Raw genomic sequence first — 21234 nt, 5'->3', positions numbered from 1 at the left:
GCTCGGGAAGAAACAAGAGCAATTATTATAGTGTCTCACATAAGTTCTTTTGTTTAGCGCAATTGAGATATTAATCTTATTAATAATGAACTCTCGCTTTATTCTGTTTTACTTATTCCCTTGTACGTTAATTTTCTTTTATTGTTAAAAAGAACTATACGTTCATATAAGAATGCAAAGATATAATTGTCAGGGGCGTGTACAGGAATTTTTTTGGGTAAGTCGCAGTTTTAACCCCCCCCCCCCAAAAAAAAAAAAAAAAAAAGTTAAATTTTAGCATCCCCCTCCCCCCCCCTTCCTCATTCACAAACGCATATATGAGGTAAGACGGCTTAGCAATCGCCCGATATTTTATCGCACATGATGCTAACCATTATCAAACATCATCGCTTCGCACGCTATCTATTTTTAGAAGAAAATGATGATAACCATAGTCAGCACCAACGCTTAACAATTACACACGACCTATTCTTATATGAAGCAAAAAAAAATTGTTGAAAAACTGTCTAAACTTTATGTTTAAGAAATGTTTAATAAATACTCACTAAACAGGGTGTATGTACTAAGGGAAGTCCAAATTTTATTTTTAATGTTTAAAACCCTTTCTTTCTTTTTATATTTTTTAAAATGCAAGTAATTAAAAAGATACACAGCTTTGTATAAAATAGTTGGGGATGTCCATTGATATATTTTAATATATGGTTGTTGTTAATTACAGTCTTCTCCTCCTGATGATAAATATCAATAGAATTTGACTAAAACTTTACTCAGGGTGTAATTGAAAAAGGAAGTCCGGAATTTGTTCTCTAAGAAATAATTACTTTTATTTTTTTTAAATTAACAAAAGAAAATATTTAAAAAATGAAGTACCTTATAACTTAATAAAAAAAGGTATGTCCATTCAAGTTTCTTATTAATTTGTTTAAGTCAAAAATTAAAACAACCTCCGTTTAAATATATAAATCGTTTTTTTTTTTTTTTAATAAACTTTAGACCGTTCTCGATTTGACAAGCACTATGCGCGAGGTTAGAATTATTTAATTCTATCTCCTATTTTAAAAGTTGGGAGAAAATGAGTTATTAATTTTAGTAAGTAATGATTACTTCTAAAATGCGCTCTATTTTACAAGTTTTTTTCTAATTTGTTTAAAAATAAATTATTTAAAGCATAAGTTATTATTTCTTTAAAAATTAAGACTAAGTTTTTAAATAATTATTACTTTAAGAAAAAAATCAAAAACTTTCTCCCAACATTTAAACTTGGAGATAGAACAAAATAATTCTAACTTGGCGTATAATAAAATACTAAAGCGTAAATCTAACTGTTATCCCGGATTAATAACTTCTTACCATCCGTTCGAACAGTTAACCTTGTATAGTTTGCTTAATTATTGCTTTAGTTTATTATAATTATTCGCTCTGTTTGCTTTTATCTACCGACGCATCATATTTACTTAACGAAATATTGAAGTTGTGAAAAAATATGTATATATACATATTTTGGGTATGTCCAGCGACGTAGCAGACATCCCCTAGACACGCCCCTGATTGTCATCACTTAAAGCTGCTCTGAAAGGTTTTTAAAGAGGTATAACTATGAGAATAAAAGGTATGAGTAAAGGTATGTATATGAGAATATAATAGCTAGAAATCTCTAAGCTTTGCTTTTGTAACTAAAGTAGTGAAGTGTTTTTTTATTTGTTAAGTAGTTTTTTTTAAAGGAAATAGACTCTGTGAAAGTAAAGGCGAGGAGACAAGGGTAAGTCTTGATATTTTGGAAAATGTTTCTGCTTTTTTTTTTTCTTTTTATAAATATATATTTTTTAAATTTCAGCCACCACTGAAAAATTTCAGTCTCCACTGAAAAGTTAAAAATATTTGCACAGTTTTTTTGGATGTTTGTCAAAAACTTATTTTTAATATCGTCACTTCAAGATTTCAACATAACATTTTAATGACTGCCATACTTTAAACACTTAAAAAGTTATGAATACATTGAAAAATACAAGCTCCCTTTTTCCAAATATTATTTAGGTAGGTTGTTCAAAATCGGTGAAAAGTAAAGCTGAATTTCTTTTTTTTTAAAATACCTTTATTCTACATTACTTTTCTAATGTACCTTATTATCTATTACTTTACTGTCTATTTTAATAAGACAAAAAAAACCATGTGATGTTGTTGAAGGCTTCGGTGATCCTCTTCAATAAAAATGTAAGTAGTAATAATGAAGTCTGTTTCATACAGAATATTTCGTTCATAAACAAATAATCTGTTTCGCTCTGAATATTTCGTTTTGCATGATCTACGCTTTTATAATGTAATTCAATCTTTTAGATTAAGTCCAATAATTTGTTTAAGCCCTTAACTCATCGACAGCCATTGTTCTATAAAAAGTAAAAAAATCTGACACCAAACTAAAAATAAAAACAAGTGAGTTTAATCTCAATGTCGGAGAATTTATTTACTTGAAACGTTTTTCAGTAAAAATTTAACAGCTAAAACAAAATCGCAACAACCTCAGTTTGGTTCATCGCAGATCTCATTTGGTAATTTTTTATTTTAGAAAACAAATTCAATTTTTTTTATGATTTAATATGGGTTTGCAACAAAACGATTGATGGTTTGATGTTTCTTGAAACAGGGGTTTGATTTTATAAATAGGAAATTAAAAAAAAAAAACGGATCCAATATTCACCATTGAACAGTGGAAAAAATAAAATATTTTTCGAAAGGTCAAAAGCTTGAATTAGTTGTGATTGAAAATAATGGCATTAAAAGCTATCAGAGCTGTTGGTCTTACCATCATATGAAAGATGCAAAATTCGATGTTTCTCATGCTTTCTTGGTAGAAAGAGTCCAGGATTGCTTTCGGTAAACCACTTCCTTAAGGGTGTTTCTAAAAAAAGAATTTTGACTGAAAAACAATCGAGTCAATTCCATTTAAGTCAATTGAGCTTTCAAGGTGTGAGACTTCAAAACTGTTTTTTAACTTATTTCCTTGTTAATCATTTCTTCAAAGTAGTAACGCAATTCCTAATTTATGCAGATCTCAATCATGCCAGCCTTGCAGCATTTTTTAGAGTTGCTAAAATTTTCTTAAAAATTTTTTACTTTAAGAAGGATGGATTATTGGGATCTTTTTTATTATCAAGATGCAGAGATATTATTATTACATATTCTTTGTCAAACCAATTTAAATATTTTGCTGACGCAAAAGAGCAATTTAATGAAATTTATCATTACCAATAACAGACTTCTTTTTCATAGGACGACTTTAAAAGACGAAGTTGCCATGGAGAACGAGTTCGATGATATAAAGGGTAAATAAATATTAATTAAACTTCCCATTTAAGGCAGATTTTCGATTAATACAAAAAAAAACCTTTTTCTCTTAGTTGAAAAATTTCCACAAGATGTATTTACAACGCTTGCTGATTTGCTGACTTATGATTGGCAAAAATTTAGTCGATGTCTTTTGATTGATGACTTAGAAATCGATAATGTAAAAGAAGAATTTGAAACTACGCGAGAACAAACGATGCAAATACTAAATCGATGGCGCAAGAATAATCCATCAAAAAAATGGAGAGATATGAAAACTGGATTACTCTTTTGCAACCGAAATGGTTTGGTCAGTGAATGCGAGCGAAGTAGGTATTTTAAACTTTATAGCCTTTATGTGGCCCTCTTGTTGAGTTCTCTGGCTTTTCTTGAATGCTAGTAAAATACATGTAAAAAAAATGTAAAAAATAAAATATATATTAATATAAAAAATGCATAATCCAAAACACTACACGCCATAAAAATGCTTCATTTATCTTCAACGAATATTTTTGAAATTATATTTTTTCTACAAGTTAATTTATGTCGCAAATGTTTTAGGTCATTTTTTCAGCAAAAACATAGAGCATTTTTTTCTATTTTAATTTGCCTTTGCATTTGCACTAAATATGGTGTATATATGGTAAGTTATATTTAATTGTTTAGTTTACAACATTGATTATTTCAAGTTACAAAATAAAGATTAAACAGGTGACAGTACTTAAATTTTGCTGCTTAATTTAAACAAAAATTTCTAACAAACAAGATAAATTTCCAATTTTTTCAAAATATTTTTTTAAGAAATATGATTATAAATTTGAAAGAATAATTTGGACTACGAGTTTCTCAAATTAAACTTAAAGATAATCCACTGGGAGTAAATTAAGTGTTAATTATGTTTTCTAATAAAGGACTGTAATTGTTTCAAATTGCGTTTACAACTGCCGTAGCTCTGAAATTAAAATTTACAAACCAAATAATTCACCAATATGACAGTAAACTCGTCAAAAAACACATTACGCAGTTAGTGATCAATTTCTTTCTATAACTCATTGATTCAATAGTTGTTTTATGTTATGGAAAAATTTCTTTTTGCTTTTTCTATTTAAAGAAAAAGTAGATAAAAGAGAAGTGGGGAGCACTGAAAATTTCTAAACAACGTGATTAAGCTAATGCGGTTACAAAAATAAAATTTTTCGCATTTTAGAATTAATATCCCGACACTCAACATTTGGTGTCCTACCGCCGACAAAAATATTCTTTTCACGTGAAAATGAACTTAATCAAATTCATAATCATATTTGCGAAACAAACACTTCAAGTAAGTCAATCATGGTTTTAACTGGAATGTCTGGAGTGGGAAAAACTCAGCTCGCTAGAAAATATGCAGCAATTTACAAGGAACATTTTGATAGTGTTGTATGGGTGGATGCCGCGTTCGACAAAATACAAGTTTCTATAACTAATCTCTGCCACCAACTAGGGTTAACCATAAAAGATTCTCAAGGCGATCCGTTCGATATTGAAGTAGTTTCTAGAAAAATACATCACTATTTTGAAAGAGAAAAAACATTATACATCTTTGACAACGTTGATGACGAGAGTGTGAAGAACTTTGAAAAATACGTATCGAATAAAAAAAACACCTTTACTTTGGTGACATCGCAATGGAAATCATGGTCTACCGATGTTAATCAAGTGCAAGTTAATTCTTTCTCGCATCAAGATGCGCTTCTTTTTGCAAAAAAAAACATTAAACAATTAATAAACGATGACAAAAAATTAAAAGAAGTAACCGAAGTGCTTCACTATCATCCACTCGCCATTAATCAAGCTATTCTCTATATAAACAACAACAGCGTTTCTTTGCAGGAATGGCTGAATCTTTTTCGATCATATCCCATTGAAATGCTTGAGGAATGTATTCCCACCGAAGCGGAAACAAAGTCTACAATAACATCAATTAATCTAGTATTAAATAAAATAAAAATTACCAATGAAAAATCACTAGAAATTTTAAACCATCTATCGTATTGCGATGGTCAGCATATTACGAAAAAATTTATTCACGGGATATCAAAACACCTGCAAGTAAACGAAGAGTTTTTGATAATTCGAGCAATAAGATTATTAGTAAGTTACTCACTGCTTGATCGTTTTGACGATAACAATGACAGGTATGCAATGCACGAAATGACACAGTTAGCGTGTAAATGTTATCAAAAACGCAAAGAAATAACAAAAAGTTGCAACGAAAACATCGCTGATTTTTTGAGATTACAGTTGGAAGACGTAAATGAGCACGTAGATGATGGGAAGCAATTCTATAATCATTTTATCCATATGTTTCTCATAAACAAACCAAAAATGTGCGAAGTTTTCCATCAACAGAGTCAAAAAATCCAAACGTTTTTATCTAATAAAGGTTTTTTTCGAGATGCAATAAACATACTTGATACCATTCAAACCTATAACATAAAGTCTTATGGAATAGAGCATCAAATAACTTTAGACACAAAACAAAACATTGCAGTCTGTTTGACGAATGTGGGAAAATATAATGAAGCTTTAGAAGTTTATTATCAAATTGAAGAAGTAAAAACAGGTACTTTAGGTATCAATCATTCATCAACATTGGATACGAAACATAAAATTGCAAACTGTTTATTTGATATGAGAAAATATAATGAAGCTTTTGAAACTTATTGTCCAGTTGATAAAATGCGAACTGATATTTTAGGTATTAACCATCCATCCACATTGGATACAAAGCATAATATAGCACTCTGTTTGAATGGAATGGGAAAATATAATGAAGCTTTAGAAATTTTATATCAAGTTGAAAAAATACGAATTGTTACTTTTGGCATCAACCATCCATCAATATTAGATGGAAAACATAATATAGCACTCTGTTTAAACAAAATGGGAAAAAATGATGAAGCTTTAGAAATTTATTATCAAGTTGATAAAATACGAAGCGAAACTTTTGGTACTAATCATCAATCAACTTTGAATAGAAAACATAATGTTGCACTTTGTTTATATGATATGGGAAAATATTCTAAAGCTTTTGAAATATATCATCAAGTTGATAAAATACAAACTGATATTTTAGGTACCAATCATCCATTAACTTTGAATACAAAAAATAATATGGGAAACTGTTTGAATGGAATGAAAAAATATAATGAAGCTTTAGAAATTTTATATCAAGTTGATAAAATACGAGTTGATATTTTAGGTATCAATCATCCGTCAACTTTGAATACAAAGCAGAATATAGCTCTCTGTTTGAATAATATGGGCAATTATAATGAAGCTTTAGAAATTTATAACCAAGTTGATAAAATACAATCTGAAATTTTAGGTATAAATCATCCATCAACGTTGCGCACAAAAAATTATAAAGCAATCTGTTTGAAAGGAATGGGAAAATATAATGAAGCTTTAGAAATTTCATTAGAAGTTGATAAAATACAATCTAACATTTTAGGCATCAACCATCCGTCAACATTGAGTACCAAGTATAATATAGCAATCTGTTTATACGGTATGAGAAAATATAATGAAGCACTAGAAATTGATTATCAAGTTGATAAAATACAAACTGATACTCCGGTAAATCATCCATCAACATTTCGCACAAAAAACAGTAACAATAAAAATAAAAGTCAATCATCAATCAAAGTTGAGCACGATGATTCAATCTGTTTGAAAAATAAGAAACGGAGAGAAATGAAAAAAAGTTGTCAACTTTTTTAGATAGTTGTTTTCCAAAAATCCGACTAATGTTATTTTATTAGTAATACATACATACATACACATATATACATACACATATATACATATATATATATATATATATATATATATATATATATATATATATATATATATATATATATATATATATATATATATATATATATATATAGCTATTATTATCAAGTTGTATTATTATCAAATACAATATCTCTTGTTCGTATAAGAGTGCTCAATATTTTGTATAAATAGAGCAATATATATATATATATATATATATATATATATATATATATATATATATATATATATATATATATATATATATATATATATATATATATAAAACAAAGAAACAACAACTATGTATGGTACTTAAAGTTTCATGCCTAGCGGCAATCATCAGCCATGAAATACAAATCAAAAATCTATAAAAACCGTTACAAATTGCAAAAATTACTGTATCGTGTGCTCTGACGTCATATTAGGAAAAAGAGGAGGAAAAGAAAGAAAGAAAGAAAGGAATAAAGAAGTAAAGAAATGAAAGAAAGCAATAGAGAAATAAAGAAAAGAAAAGAAAGAAAAGAAAAGAAAGGAAAGAAAAGAAAAGAAAAGAAAAGAAAAGGAAAGAAAGAAAGAAAAGAAAGAAAAGAAAGAAAAGAAAGAAAAGAACGAAAAGAAAGAAAGAAAAGAAAGGAAAGAAAGAAAGAAAGAAAGAAAAGAAAAGAAAGAAATAATATAGGCCTAGTCACCAGTATCAAATTTCGAAAGAAGAAATTTATTTCTATGCCTGCATTTTGAAACCAATTCGTTCTTCTTATTCAATAAGGTACCTTCATTAAACATAATAATCATGTACTTCTCATGCAGGCATAGCATGCAACATTTTGTAGCCGGGTTGTACGATTTGCAATGTTTGATTATCTTCCACTTAACGATAGGTGTGAAATTTACTTCTTTCATTTTCCATATTTCTTTCGATAGTTCAGTGTCGTTCTTATATTTTTCAATGTTAAAGGATTTTTGGTGGTTCGCATACCTTAGTTTGAAAGGTGTTTCGCTGATGCCGTAATATATTTTATCTTTCATTACTGGGTTGCTGGAAGAGATGGTGGCTTGGTAGACTATGTTTTTTGCAAGACAATTTTGATGTAAAGGACACTTAGTTTTATTGATGCAATTACAGGTTTTTTCTGTAATGTTGGGGTTTTTTTGCTGCTGGTTTTTTTGCTGCTGGTTTTTTTGCAGAATGCTTTGGTTGTGGGAATTTATGATGTCTTTTATGTTCGGCATGCAGCTGTAGCTCACTTTAATGTAATTTCTATTGAAAATCTTATGGAGTTTGTGGGTAACTGGGAAATGTTTGTCGACCAAGTTTAAAAACCGCATTCCTATATTTGTGCAAACATTTTTGCTGTAAGGAGGATTGAACCAGATAATTCTTCGCTTACGACTTTTGTTGTTAACAGGTTGTAAATTGGGGATGTATATAAGCTCTTGGTCGTAACCTGATTTTTCTAAGGCTTCCTCATACATATAAGAAGAATTTCTGAAGATTTGTTCGCTAGATGAATTGGCAGACAATCGTAGCTCGATGGAATGCGGGATCTGCTTTAAAATGTTAGGAGGATGGTTGGATTCAGCATGAATATAGCTTAAAACATTTTCAGGTTTACTATAAGGCCGGAAAGAGCAGTCATTGAGGTTTAAAGTGACGTCAAGATAATTGACAATTTTCAAATTACATTGGATGGAAATAAGTAAGCCATTGTCTTTGAAGATTTGAACAAAGTGCTTTTTTATTCTTTCCATTTGCGTGCCGCTGGTGTTTTTAAATATAGCTAAACCATCGTCTCGATATAGTCCAAAATCAGCTTTGTTGTAATGTTGCGATAGTTGGAAAAGTAGGAAAATGCCAACAAGTTCACAAACCTCGGCACCGTCAAAAGCACCCATGGTAACATAATTCTGACTAAAAATATTTACCAAGAACAAACCACTACTTGAATAAAAATGGTTGAAAAGAAAAAAATAGATAGTATTTCCATCAATAAAGTTTTTACGATCTGTATCAACAAATTTATTTTGTTGATCTGTATCAACAAATTTATTTTCTAGCTTTAATTGCTGCAAATTTCTTAACAAAATAGTCTCTTTTGCACCCCTTTCAGGTTGGCGCCCATGGCATGTGCCTTGCCTGCCCTACCCTAGATACGCCACTGTTTGCTTGTAAATACATTATATAATTATATAATACATATATATAATTATTATATAATATATTATATTATATCATATATCATTATATAATACATATATATACACAATAAAATGGCATGAAACTTTAAGTACCATACATAGTTGTTGTTTCTTCGTTTTATATATATATATATATATTGCTCTATTTATACAAAATATTGAGCACTCTTATACGAACAAGAGATATTGTATTTGATAATAATACAACTTGAAATAGCAATATTCGCTCCTTCTGTTGAGCACTCTACTCAAGTCGTCAAATCAATGGAGAAAATAAACTTTAGATACTCAATCAAAAATATTCCAATACCATCTGAAAAAAATTACAGATTACAATTGCTAAAGAAAACAGAACTGATGATAAAAAGAATAAGATGGAAAACAATTTTTTACAACAACAAAAACTTAAAGAACAAAGAAAACAATAGGTCTGAAACTTTCGGAATTAACACCGAGAAGTGCCCACAACAAGTTAAAGAAATGACACCTTTTGAAAACGATTTATTAGATCTAGTCAAAAACATCAAGTTCCGTAAAATAAGATCCAACTTCCAAACAAAGCTAAATGATGACATAATGAACTTACGAAAATCAAATAAAACACTAACCCACGCTGACAAAACATCAAACATGTATATGTTGTCTAAAGACGAATATAATAATTTACTCACAAGTGCTATAACGTCTTCATACAAAAAAGCCGATCCAATAATAAAAGACCAAGTAAATATAGAAACCAAAAGAATTTTAAGAAACCACGAAGTTTTTAACAAAATTGAAATAAATGGAACATCTAACTGTTTTTTAACCCTGAAAGACCACAAAGAGAACTTTATAAACAACCCTACAGTCAGACTACTAAACCCTGCTAAAAATGAAATTGGAAGAATCAGTAAAAATATACTATCAAAAATAAACCATGATATCAAACGTATACTTGGTCTCAATCAATGGATATGTACGCAAAATGTCACTGATTGGTTTAAGATAATCACTGAAAAACACCTGTATAAGTTTCTTATCTTTGACATAAATGACTTCTACCCTTCAATCAATGAAAATCTTTTAAACAACGCAATTTGCTTTGCTGAGAAGCACGTAACAATTAACAATGATCAAAAAATGATTATCAAACACGCAAGAAAATCGATACTCTTTAATAACGATCAAGTTTGGGTTAAAAAGAAAAGCGGTTTGTTTGATGTTACCATGGGTGCTTTTGACGGTGCCGAGGTTTGTGAACTTGTTGGCATTTTCCTACTTTTCCAACTATCGCAACATTACAACAAAGCTGATTTTGGACTATATCGAGACGATGGTTTAGCTATATTTAAAAACACCAGCGGCACGCAAATGGAAAGAATAAAAAAGCACTTTGTTCAAATCTTCAAAGACAATGGCTTACTTATTTCCATCCAATGTAATTTGAAAATTGTCAATTATCTTGACGTCACTTTAAACCTCAATGACTGCTCTTTCCGGCCTTATAGTAAACCTGAAAATGTTTTAAGCTATATTCATGCTGAATCCAACCATCCTCCTAACATTTTAAAGCAGATCCCGCATTCCATCGAGCTACGATTGTCTGCCAATTCATCTAGCGAACAAATCTTCAGAAATTCTTCTTATATGTATGAGGAAGCCTTAGAAAAATCAGGTTACGACCAAGAGCTTATATACATCCCCAATTTACAACCTGTTAACAACAAAAGTCGTAAGCGAAGAATTATCTGGTTCAATCCTCCTTACAGCAAAAATGTTTGCACAAATATAGGAATGCGGTTTTTAAACTTGGTCGACAAACATTTCCCAGTTACCCACAAACTCCATAAGATTTTCAATAGAAATTACATTAAAGTGAGCTACAGCTGCATGCCGAACATAAAAGACATCATAAATTCCCACAACCAAAGCATTCTGCAAAAAAACCAGCAGCAAAAAAACCAGCAGCAAAAAAACCCCAACATTACAGAAAAAACCTGTAATTGCATCAATAAAACTAAGTGTCCTTTACATCAAAATTGTCTTGCAAAAAACATAGTCTACCAAGCCACCATCTCTTCCAGCAACCCAGTAATGAAAGATAAAATATATTACGGCATCAGCGAAACACCTTTCAAACTAAGGTATGCGAACCACCAAAAATCCTTTAACATTGAAAAATATAAGAACGACACTGAACTATCGAAAGAAATATGGAAAATGAAAGAAGTAAATTTCACACCTATCGTTAAGTGGAAGATAATCAAACATTGCAAATCGTACAACCCGGCTACAAAATGTTGCATGCTATGCCTGCATGAGAAGTACATGATTATTATGTTTAATGAAGGTACCTTATTGAATAAGAAGAACGAATTGGTTTCAAAATGCAGGCATAGAAATAAATTTCTTCTTTCGAAATTTGATACTGGTGACTAGGCCTATATTATTTCTTTCTTTTCTTTTCTTTCTTTCTTTCTTTCTTTCCTTTCTTTTCTTTCTTTCTTTTCGTTCTTTTCTTTCTTTTCTTTCTTTTCTTTCTTTTCTTTCTTTCTTTCCTTTTCTTTTCTTTTCTTTTCTTTTCTTTCCTTTCTTTTCTTTTCTTTCTTTTCTTTTCTTTATTTCTCTATTGCTTTCTTTCATTTCTTTACTTCTTTATTCCTTTCTTTCTTTCTTTCTTTTCCTCCTCTTTTTCCTAATATGACGTCAGAGCACACGATACAGTAATTTTTGCAATTTGTAACGGTTTTTATAGATTTTTGATTTGTATTTCATGGCTGATGATTGCCGCTAGGCATGAAACTTTAAGTACCATACATAGTTGTTGTTTCTTCGTTTTATATATATATATATATATATATATATATATATATATATATATATATATATATATATATATATATATATATATATATATATATATATATATATATATATATATATATATATATATATATATGTATATATATATGTGTATATATATATATATAGTATGAGCAGTAAAATAATGATTTTTATTAGCAATATACAGTATCTGCCAAAATCATCACCATGTTTGAACAAAGAAATATTTTATATTTTTTTTAATAGAAAAGCTGTGAAGGAAAATAAAATTTTTAGTTTTATTAATTAAATTTAAGACTTAGCTAACTGAAAATATTGCTTTTTATCAAATTTAAAGGATATTGAATTTTTTTAAAAATTTTTATGTAAAGAGCTAATGGTGACAATTTTGTCGCAAATGAAAGCATTTAACATACTTGCCCACAGTTAATTAGGCATACGACATAAATTAACAGCCTTATGACTAAAATGATTGAGTTATCATTTTTTCACAGATTTTTAACGATTAAATATTATTTAAAGTTTGATTTTGTTTACAAAACATAAAAAAAGTATTGGTATTATCATTATGAGGAAAATAAATCTTGAACTAGAAAAAAATATTTTGGTAAGGCTTAAATCCGGACAATCTTATCGTGAAATCGGAAAGTTCGGAAAGTCTCATAATCTCATATATAAAATCAAATTGTGCAATAATTTAGAAGTAAATAAGCCTAAAAGTGGTCGAAAGAACAATCGCTCGTTTAATTGCTTCTGAAGAGTCTAAAACTGCAAAGGATGTTACTAATTTAATGAATAACAGCTATGGGACTCATGTTTCAGTGCGGACAGTCAATAGAGAGCTCAAAAGAATTGGTTTTCGATCCAAAAGAAAGATCAAGAAGCCATTGTTAGTTTCTCGTCACCGCCAAGCTCGTTTAAATTATGCTAAACTTCATGCACACATGAATTTTGATGACTTTTATGACTGGATTTGTTCAGATGAAAGTAAAAATAATATGTTTAGATCAGATGGTATGAAATATACTTGGAGAAAGCCTTATTCACTATTAAGTGCTCGAGATTTTACACCAACCGTTAAATATGGCGGAGGAAAACTCTTGTTTTGGGGATGTTTCTGTGCTCGTGGAGTCGGTGAATTAATTAAAAGATAATGGAATAATGAACGCTGATGACTATATCAACATCCTTAAGGTCGGATATTTCAAGTCCCTTCGAAAATGGGGCAGAAGTCCCTTCGAAAATGGGGCAGAATTTAATGGTCTTATCAGCCTTATGGTTGGGGTCGTTGTCTTCATGTAAGACAACGACCCCAACCATAAGGCTGATAAGACCATTAAATTCCTTCACAAGAAGAAATTGAAAGTTGTTGACTGGCCAGCACAAAGCCCTGATCTTAACTCAATCGAAAATTTATGTGCAATAGTTAAACAACGGGTCTACAACTTTCCTACTCCACCTAAGAATAAGGATGAACTTTGGGCTCGTGTACAAGAGGTTTGGTATTCAATTACACCCGAGGAATGCCGAGGAATGAATTAACTATAATTTTTTTTTTTTTTTCATAATTAAACCTGATGTTAAATAAGAATGAGGCTGACAAATAATTGTTTTCAATGTCAGAAGTAAAAAAATGCACGCGTGAATTTCAGAATTAATAGAATAAAACGCCTACAAAAAAAGTACACAATAAGTAAAATTAAATTAGATCACTATGATAAAACAAAGCAGTCAAGCATATTCACATTTTTGCACACAAAATCCTTTGAAACACAAAACCCTTTTCGAAAGCCTTTTAATGAAAAAATGATAAGATGTATGTTCGAATAAAAAAAAAAAACAACTGGAGTCACTTAAATATATGGGTGGCATGTTTCGGATAAATGGAAAGAATTTTACAGAAATGAAAGAAGTAAAATATTATATATTAAATAGACTCCCTCAAAAAATATTTCACAAACTTACAAATGCTAATCTTTTATTCAAATTTGAAGGAAATATTAAAAAAGGAAATTAAAAAAAATAAAAGTACACAATATAAATTTTGAGTATCTAAATTAAATACAAAATTTTAATGAAGAGGTTTAGAAAAGAATATTAAATGTATAATGAAGATATGAAAAGAAGATTTTTTAAAAGTTTAATCATAGAAAAAATTTGTAAAAGAATTTATATAAAATGTTTATAGAACAAATTTATATATAAATAATTTATAGAAGAAACGAACATAAGAAATATTGATCAGAAAATGAAAATAGAATTTTATATAAGAAATTCAAATTGTTTAAATCAGAATTTTAAATTAAAAATATAAATTAGAAGTTTAAACTAGAAATGTAAGTTAGAAATTTAAATAAGATTTAAGTTTAAGTAAGTTTATATCAATATTGTTAAAATATTGTTAATTCTATTTCAAAGAATTTTTGGAAATATTGCACCCAATAAATTTAGTCATATCTACAGCAATCACTTTAAAATGGACGATTTTAAGAGACAGCAGAAAAGAAAAAATGCTTTGAAAAAAAAAATGTTTGTGCCTTCTATATTTGATTTTGCTGTGTTGTGAAAAATAAGAGCAAAAACAAAAAGAATCAACTTTCCTTCGATGATAAAAAAAAATTTAAAAAAAAGGTAATAATTTCTATCCTAAATTAGAAATAAAAGTTTAGAAAAGTTTTTTCTTGTAATTAAACAAATTTTTTTTCTATTAATTAAACAATTAAATTTTCTACTAAGTAAACAAAAAGCTCCCAAAACAAAGTTCTCCACAAAAAATTTAAAATTAAAAGATTGAAACAAAAACATGAAAAAAAAAAAAAAAGAAAAATTAGATTCACTCAGTAGAATAATTAAAAAAAGAGAGAACTTAAGAGTATTAAAGATTATTTCCAATTCTGTTACAGAAAATTTGATTGCAGATGCTATATTGCTGCATTACCTCATCATACCTTTTTCTGGACAAACTGTAGAACTGTCGAAATCTGAGTGACCGGAAACAAAATGGTTATAGATATGAAATTTGGAAATTTGCTTTAACGCTGTAATTTTATTCATCGAGAGCATATAAGTTTGTCAAATCTACTTTTGCATTACCTGTCGTAAGCTCTCCTTCAAATTATACTTTTCAGTTAATTGTTCGCCTGGGTTTTTTAGTGATATTTTTTTATTTTTACAAAGTAAGACCTTAAAGGATTTGTCATACAAAGAATTTGCATTATTATTTGATTCTATGAGTATCTGGGCTTCTCTGCGATTTGAAAATGTTAGTGGATCATATGAAGGTTTTGCAAATTTTGGAAACAATTTTCCATCATATGATCCAGATAAGTTAGCAACAGAAGCACTTTTTTTTATGCTTGTTGGACTGCCATATGTTAAAGTTATCAAAATGCCATGTGTAGCATCAGTATCTTTGTTGATTATCAAATCGGATATGTTAAATGGGGCCATATTACACTATTGCATTCACGACAGGGTGCGGCAGCAATTTTTAAACTTTTGAGAACATTTTCAAAATGATTTTAAATGCACTGAAAAATTACGTTCATGGAATGTTAAAAAAAAAGAAGGTTGAAGAAGGGATTCTTAGAAAACAATTATTTCAATCATCAATGGCACCACATTACGCTTTAGTAGGCTGATATACACATTAGAGGTAATTTTTTCCTTCTCTCTGATTTACGTTGGTGAAAAAAATATTCTCCTGATATGAAAATCGTGCTGTTTCCTCATCAAATGATGAACGATTGAACTTTCTTTTAAATTTGGCTGATATGGTCGAAAAAATGGCACCTGAAAAACAACATCAAAGAATAAAAAGTTTAATACGTGTCGTTGAATGGTTGAACAAGTGAAACATTTACTAATTACAAGTCATAAGTATGTTTGTCTTAGACATTTTACTAGTGACTCTATCGAGAAAGCATTTCAAAAACTTGGACAAGGATCAGGTGGTACCTTTTTTATAAATTTTCAGCTAATATTGCAAAAAGTTGACATTAAAAAACAAAACTTTGTTTGAATATCGCTATCATAGTTAATGGTTTAGAAGTTTAATCAAGTCAATTGTGTGACAACTGTAATTATGCAATGCAAGATGATACTTTGCTGAATGTTTTTCGTAATCTTCCTGTTATTGATTTGTCTAAAGAAATTAAATGTCTTTGGTCTATATTGCTGACTATGTCAGTAGAGAAGATCCTCCTGTTGAAGATACATCATTTTGTTTTGACCGATTTGGAGAATATATCAGGAGATTAATCATGATGGGTGAACTTTGCTTGGTGATAACATCTGCCATTCGATATTTTATTCGTATATTTTATTTCACCATCTTTACAAATGTGTCTGTCGTGTTAGTTTATCTAACAGCTTTTTGATGGTACCTGACTTTTATTGATTTACAAAAGATTCAAAAAAACATTGCAGAATCCTTGCCAATATGCTTTTTAACAATTATTGCCATCTTTTTTCCCCGCGATCTTCAGAGGAACCCAAAATGAAAGTGTTGAAGTTGTCTTAAACGTGATATATATAATATTCTTTTTTTCTACTAATTGAAATTTTATTTTGAAAAGTCATATTGTTATTTTTCATAAAGATATTCGAGCTTTTAGCGCTTTAAAAAGTGAGTCTTTACTGTGTTAAAATGAAATGTTGCTGATTTGCGTTTAACAAACGATTTTTTCATTTAGGATTTTTTTATTTATTGTTTTAAAAAGTCTTTATTTATGATAAATTAATTACTATCTAATGAACTAACAAATCTATTTATTAAATAACCCAAAAAATGAATATTTTCATAAAAAAAAACCTCGCCTACAGTTTTTTTTAAAAGCTGTATGTTTACTCGGCCTGTCACTGTAATTGACCATGTTAAAAACCTATTTTAGCATCAAAACCTTTATTCTGCAATTGAAGGGAATGGAACTTCTGTAGTTTTTATTTTACTTTTATTTATAATAAAATACTTATATTTTCATGTTAAATTAAAACGGAAATAACGTAAGTAGGAGATAAAAAATGACTGTAACCCCTTATCCATCTTTTTCATTCATCCGCATTTTTTTTATTTGGAAGGCAAGAAACTTTCACAGACTTTGTAACATCGTAGTTATCTGTGCATCCAGAGACACAACACTTGAAAACCATATTTTATGAATGTAATTATTTAGAACTAAAAAGAAAACAAAGCTAATACACATACAATATAATTGAAATTTATTGCACATTAAACAAAGAGACCACATCCTTTTCCTTGATCATGCTATATTACAAAATAATAAAAGAATAACTCGCCTACAGTTTTCTTTACTGGTCTTGTCACAATCAGGGCCGCCGAGAGCCTTCAAGCCGCCCGGGACAAAACCTTTTTTTGCCCCCTTATAGATTTCGCTTCATATTTATACTTAGCATAGAAGCAAAAAAATACATCATCCCTTTATAGCTACTTTAACTTTGTTTCATTTTTTGCTATCTAACCACAGCATAAACAATTCCTAATTTAAATAAAATTTTCGAGCTTTTTTCGAGGCAAAATTATAAATTACTTCATCATATGAAAATGATTTCGCGAGATCATTTTCAATAGACAACATCATAAGATTTGAAAGTCGCTCTTGTTCCATGGTGGCTCTGAAGTGGTTTTTTATAATCTTAAGTTTACTTAAAGATCTTTCACCCTCTGCAACGGATATTGGCATTGTGCGAAAGATGCGCAAAAGTATGCATATCAACGGGAAAATTGGTTGTAAGCCCTTGGAATATATTTGATTTAAAAGATTGAGAGAGTTGCCTCTATTGAACAAGGAAGATGCTTTCAACCGGTCAAAGTGACAAATTTCCTCAACAAGATTATCTTCTTTAACGTCATTTGAATAGAATTTCGCTAGTTGACGAGCTTTGTCATCTTGTGAAGAAGGGTCTTCAGACTGAAGCCAGATAAAGGAAAACTGAGAAGAAAGCTTTTTCACCACATTAAACCTTCATTGAACTTGTAGAATTATGTGGTCCAATGCCACGTTGAAAATATTTACTTCAAAATTCTTTTCTGTATCGTCGAGGTAGTGGGCTGTAATTGATGGTTCCTCGTGGAATTTTTATACTCTTCTTGTGCGTTTCACTTTAAATTCTGTATCAAAACCTAGGTTTCCAGCCACTAGCTTTGCTTCAATCAAAACACAATTCCACGACGAACAAATGCGACCTAGGTCATCTAGAAGTTGTTGAATGAGGATTACTTCTTTTTCAATGATGATTGACTCCGACTGGAGAAATCGACTAACACCATCAATATTTTCCAGTGTCTTATACCAAATGGTCAGGAAAACTACTGATTCAAATTATTTAAAATATTTTCCCAACGATTTCGCTAGATTTAGCATGTCCGCAGTTAGGTCAAGTTGATAAACGGTTCTATCCACGGTCGTTTATATATTAGGAAAAAGCGCTATGTTTAGGCACGCATGCGCCAGTTAATAGAAAAAAAATTTTGAGCTTTTAAAATGGTTGCGGTTCTTAGCTACGAACTATATTTTAGATAGCAACCATTGCTTTCTATGTTATTTGTAGAACTGATTGATTTTACCATACTTTTGACCTAATTCAATAAATTTATATCTTAATTGTATCATAAAACCAATAAAAAATGGAAAAGAAAGTCTTATTTTTACTTAAATTTATATTTTCATTCAGGCTTAATTGTTGCTAGTTAGTGATTTTGTTTATTTATTTGAAATCCAATTTCTCAACTTCTGACTGTAGGATTTCCGTAATTTTTTTTTTTAAATTTTAGATATATCTTTTCTGTAATTATGATATTTTTCTGGTTGTTGCATCAACTTTTTTTAGGTGTAAATTCTAGATACCCATCTAATAACATTTTAACAGAGTTAACTACTCAGAACTCTCTCAAAACGTCATGCACTCGAGTGCATGACGTTTTGAGAGAGTTGGGTGCTTTTTAGACTAAGAAGCACCAAACTCTCTCAAAATGTCATTATGTCAGAATCAAGAATTTATACTAAGAATCTTAGTTTAGTTTTTCTTTATTTAGATGTTATTAAAATATAACTAAACAAAAAAATATCGCAAACGAACTAGGCACTTATATATGTACGTAAATGATGTGCATGTATAATATACGAATGATGTATCATTTATATGTAATGTATATGCATAAAGCATTATATGCATATTGCATGTATTAATATGTGTGTGTTGGTGTTTGTGTGTGTGTGTGTGTTATGCATGTGATGTACCATATTTTATTTATTATATAAACTATAATTTAATTCAAGATTTAGTTCAAATATAGTTTAATTTTATAAAATAAATACAATACATAATATTGTTTACGATAGTTCTCTTAAAAATTTTAAACATATTCTTAAAGTTTAGCCCACATTAAATTTGTTTATATAATAATTATTAATTAGTTTTCTCTCATTGATTCATTACTGTTTTATCTTTAGATGGAACTGCACTACGAAAATTTAAATTACTTGTGCAGGACTTGTGCAAAATGGATTGGAAAAAGACAATATAGTTTGACTAATAATCTTAAAACTATAATAGAGCAAGTGTTTCTTGTTAAATTCGAAGAAATAGAGAACATTCATCCAAAAAATATTTGCCACAAGTGTTATTGCACTATTAATAATGCAAACAAAAGAAGAACAACAACTTCTTTATCTCTGTATACTAACTGGCAACCACATAGCATAAACTGTGCCACATGTCAGATGGCTGAAAATGTGCGGCATGGTACAGTTTTCACACGTTCACTTTTAAAAAAATCTAAACTCATAAAAAAAATATATATATATCTTGTAAATACAAAAAATGTTGGACAATTGCAATGTTTAACTCAATAAAAGAAAATATATTACCTATACATAATTTAAACATAGGTATTGATATATCAGAACTACAAAATGAGTTGAATCCTTTTTTAGAGCTCTGTTTATGTTGTAAATGTAATAAAATACCACAAATGCCTGTTACATTGAAAAGCTGTGAACATTTATTTTGTTTTTTATGTCTTGTGGAAGAAATGAAAAATAAATATATTGATGAGACTTTCTGCCCAAAGTGCAATAAAAAAATTTATATTGATGATATGGTGACCAGTAAAAAAACTAATTCTCTTCTTCAGATGTTAACTCTTGTATGTAATTTATGCAAGCAAAAATTTAATGCATTAAAAGAGTATGAAATATTCAAAACTCATAAAAGCTTATGTCATAACGAATTACTGTTATCAACATCATTACTGACTTCATCAAGTAATTCAAAAAAAAGTATAAATGATATCTTTGAAATAAATAAAGACAGTGATATTCCCCAAGAGCTAGAAGAAGCAGCCCTTCATATTATTAAGCAAAAAATGGCAAAAAGTGGACAAAAAACAATTGAATTTAAAAGTGGAGGACCTCGAGTAAGTCTTTATAAAGATATGTCTTTATAAAGATAAACATTTGAAAATTTATTTTTTATAAATAAATATTTTCGTGTTTTATTTCTACTTTTCAGCCAATGATTTTTACTCATGCACCAAAAGCTTATGTCAATAGTGCTCAGGCAGCACAATCAACATTAAGATTGTGTAATACAAATATTGCAAAGCATTTTGAGACTTTAGCAGGCAATTTAAACGATGCAGTTGCAAATCAAATAAGTAAATTGCTAAATTCATTATCACAAGACACAAGGCACTCCATACTAGATAATGCAGGACTAAACCACTCTGAAATAAGTGCAAGTGTGATGGTTGCAATGAAAACTGATATGGGAGTACCATGGGAAAAACTTAAAATTATGTCTAGGTAAGTATATATATTTTTTCCTTGAACAACTTGTTTCACCATCAGAAGGTTCATCAGGAAAGTAGCTTTCTGATGAACTTACTGATGGTGCAACAAGTTGTTGAAAAAAAAAAAAATCAAACTTTTTTTACACTGTGTTTCATCTATTAAAACAATAGATGAAACACAGTGTAATAAGACTTATCTATTAAGACACATCAGAATTCATTTCTGATGTGTCTTAATAGATAAGTCTAAT

At 29.2% G+C, this 21234-nt stretch overlaps 2 protein-coding genes across 17 annotated transcripts in view; both read left to right on the top strand.

The window, feature by feature from the left end:
• LOC149887557 (uncharacterized) overlaps positions 1 to 21234 on the top strand; it is a 115747-nt gene that overhangs the window by 91229 nt on the left and 3284 nt on the right. Inside the window, exons 1-3 of one of the 2 annotated variants that reach the window (XM_090087283.1) lie at positions 19197 to 19284; positions 19644 to 20608; positions 20704 to 20996. In XM_090087283.1, the coding sequence (XP_089943409.1) occupies positions 20030 to 20608; positions 20704 to 20996 (872 nt within the window). In that variant the 5' untranslated portion in view covers positions 19197 to 19284; positions 19644 to 20029. Of the gene's footprint in view, positions 1 to 19196; positions 19285 to 19643; positions 20609 to 20703; positions 20997 to 21234 lie in introns of those variants that run through there. The other variant, XM_090087284.1, reaches the window with a different exon arrangement.
• LOC145184862 (uncharacterized) lies at positions 1008 to 7104 on the top strand. 15 transcript variants are annotated; one of them, XM_090087444.1, is made up of 6 exons: positions 1333 to 1621; positions 1722 to 1759; positions 2156 to 2211; positions 3268 to 3320; positions 3492 to 3650; positions 4529 to 7104. In XM_090087444.1, coding segments are annotated over exons 3-6 (2772 nt in total). In that variant the 5' UTR covers positions 1333 to 1621; positions 1722 to 1759; positions 2156 to 2209; the 3' UTR covers positions 7087 to 7104. The 15 variants fall into 15 exon arrangements, with proteins under 15 accessions (XP_089943560.1, XP_089943566.1, XP_089943567.1 ...); XM_090087437.1 differs by having other exon boundaries at positions 3396 to 3650; XM_090087438.1 differs by having other exon boundaries at positions 1464 to 1621; positions 1710 to 1759; positions 3396 to 3650.

Source organism: Hydra viridissima, unplaced genomic scaffold, assembly GCF_058129835.1.
Source record: "Hydra viridissima isolate aposymbiotic clone 2 unplaced genomic scaffold, HvirCarnegie_v1 scaffold_5, whole genome shotgun sequence".
NCBI classification, from domain to species: domain Eukaryota; kingdom Metazoa; phylum Cnidaria; class Hydrozoa; order Anthoathecata; family Hydridae; genus Hydra; species Hydra viridissima.
Note: the sequence above shows the minus strand (reverse complement) of the source record. Positions and strands in the feature narration are given on the sequence as shown.